Source organism: Telopea speciosissima, chromosome 5 (genome assembly GCF_018873765.1).
Source record: "Telopea speciosissima isolate NSW1024214 ecotype Mountain lineage chromosome 5, Tspe_v1, whole genome shotgun sequence".
NCBI lineage: Eukaryota > Viridiplantae > Streptophyta > Magnoliopsida > Proteales > Proteaceae > Telopea > Telopea speciosissima.
The window spans coordinates 48,596,872-48,598,541 of NC_057920.1; the positions used below are offsets into that span (position 1 = coordinate 48,596,872).

General features: G+C 36.2%; 1 protein-coding gene across 1 annotated transcript; it reads right to left on the reverse strand.

Moving 5' to 3' along the window:
• Window positions 1–345: 345 nt before the first annotated feature.
• Window positions 346–1,053, reverse strand: LOC122663022. Its single transcript, XM_043858733.1, has 2 exons — window positions 978–1,053; window positions 346–891 (listed from the first exon to the last, which is right to left on the reverse strand). The coding sequence occupies exons 1-2, from the start codon at window positions 1,020–1,022 to the stop codon at window positions 346–348; spliced, it is 591 nt and encodes a 196-aa protein (XP_043714668.1). The 5' UTR covers window positions 1,023–1,053.
• Window positions 1,054–1,670: the final 617 nt, after the last annotated feature.

Genomic DNA, 1,670 nt, shown 5'->3' on the forward strand with positions numbered 1-1,670 from the left:
ATCCTTGGGGTTTTGCGGATTGCTACCGTTCAATTCGGGTCACCTAGCTAATCCTCCCAGTTACCAATGAACAAGAGATGTCAGTGCAATCACAGTACATAAATTTGTATTTGTAAAATAAAAAAGTAAGAGTATGACATTGCATACATACTCATCATCAGCCGATACTGATCATTCAATTCGACATATTATCGTCATCTGAACTTGCAATTTCATTGTTTAGTTCGATGGGTTTTGAACTATCACTAATGCTATATCGGACCTAGTCCACCTAAAATCTGTGTCACCTTCATGCTCTGAAAGTTGCATATATTGCCTACATTGTATTGTAGTCTATGTGTATGCCTAATTCGGAGAATCATTTTTCTCACCTTCCAAGTCATAGGTATCTCTAATCTTGGTAGTTACGGCAATGTACCAATCTGACCTTCGAGGATCTGACACATAAAACACCTGCTCCACTTTTGCAGCAAGGACAAATGGCTCATCATTCACATTTTCACCACTATATTTCAAGTGAATAAAATTTACAAGTGTAAACCAGAGCTCATCTTTCTCCAGTCCCCTCTCAGGATGAGCCCACTCACACTTAAATAACATTACTTTGAGATCCCCCGAGTATTCCAATTCTATTACTTGTTTTAGAATTCCATAATAAGTGACATGTCCCTCAATAGGATGCTTGTCCTTCTGACTTGAAAAGCTATTGGTCAATGCAGTTATGAGGACCCCACTATTCTGAGTTTTTCTATTAATCCCATGCACCTTAGTATGAAACCTGGTCCCTTTAATAATGTATCCCATATAGCTTCTTGCCTCAGAGTTAGGACCTCTAGCTAGACATTTGATGTGCTCAGGTACCTCAATCCTATTTTGACGAAGTTTCAATATCTGATAATATAAAATGGGTTAAAATAAAATTAAAAAATTTCTTAACAAATTTCCATATAGTAGATTATTGAAACTTTTACACTTACATGCTCATTGAACCATTTTGGAAAGTCCCTATCATGCAAATCCATAACCTTCTTGGGACACAAGAGCTATGACCTAATTGCCTTTCGATTTCTTTCAGGTGGAGTTTAAAATTGAGTGAGGCCAAAAAAAAGTTATTCAATTACACTTAACCATATAAATATCATATACAATATTGAAGAAACTAGCAAAATGGAATCCCATCTCTATTTCGTACTTACTCTTGATATTCATTTATTTCATTGTAATGGACTAGCACACACCGATGTGCTTGATTCCTTTCTCTCATTTCGAGATGCAATAGTTCACACTTCCTTAGGGGCCAACCTATGCTTGAGAATATGGAATATGGGTCTTCTACATCCAATGAAACATCATTCCTACTTGGCCAATTCAACCTCGTTTCAACACCTTCAAAGTATCTAGAACAAATTATTAAATACTCTTCCGCAATATATCCTTCTGCTATTGAGCCCTCTGGCCATCTAGTATTGCGAACATAGTCTTTAAGTTGTTTTAGGAACTTACACAAATCAACATTTGTGACGAATATTATTTAGCCACGATTTTTATAGAACATGAATAAGATGTATTACCATACAACGTAATAACTAAACACTAACCTTTCTATTGGATACATCCAACGATAATGTACAGGACCAGCCAAGCTCGTGGGCTAAATGAATGATCAAATG

Excerpts from the sequence above, each read along its gene's own strand:
- LOC122663022 (XM_043858733.1), bottom strand. The coding sequence starts at position 1,022 with ATGGATTTGCATGATAGGGACTTTCCAAAATGGTTCAATGAGCAT. Across the intron at positions 892-977 it reads CAAAATGGTTCAATGAGCAT|ATATTGAAACTTCGTCAAAA; the intron begins GTAAGTGTAAAA and ends TTATATTATCAG.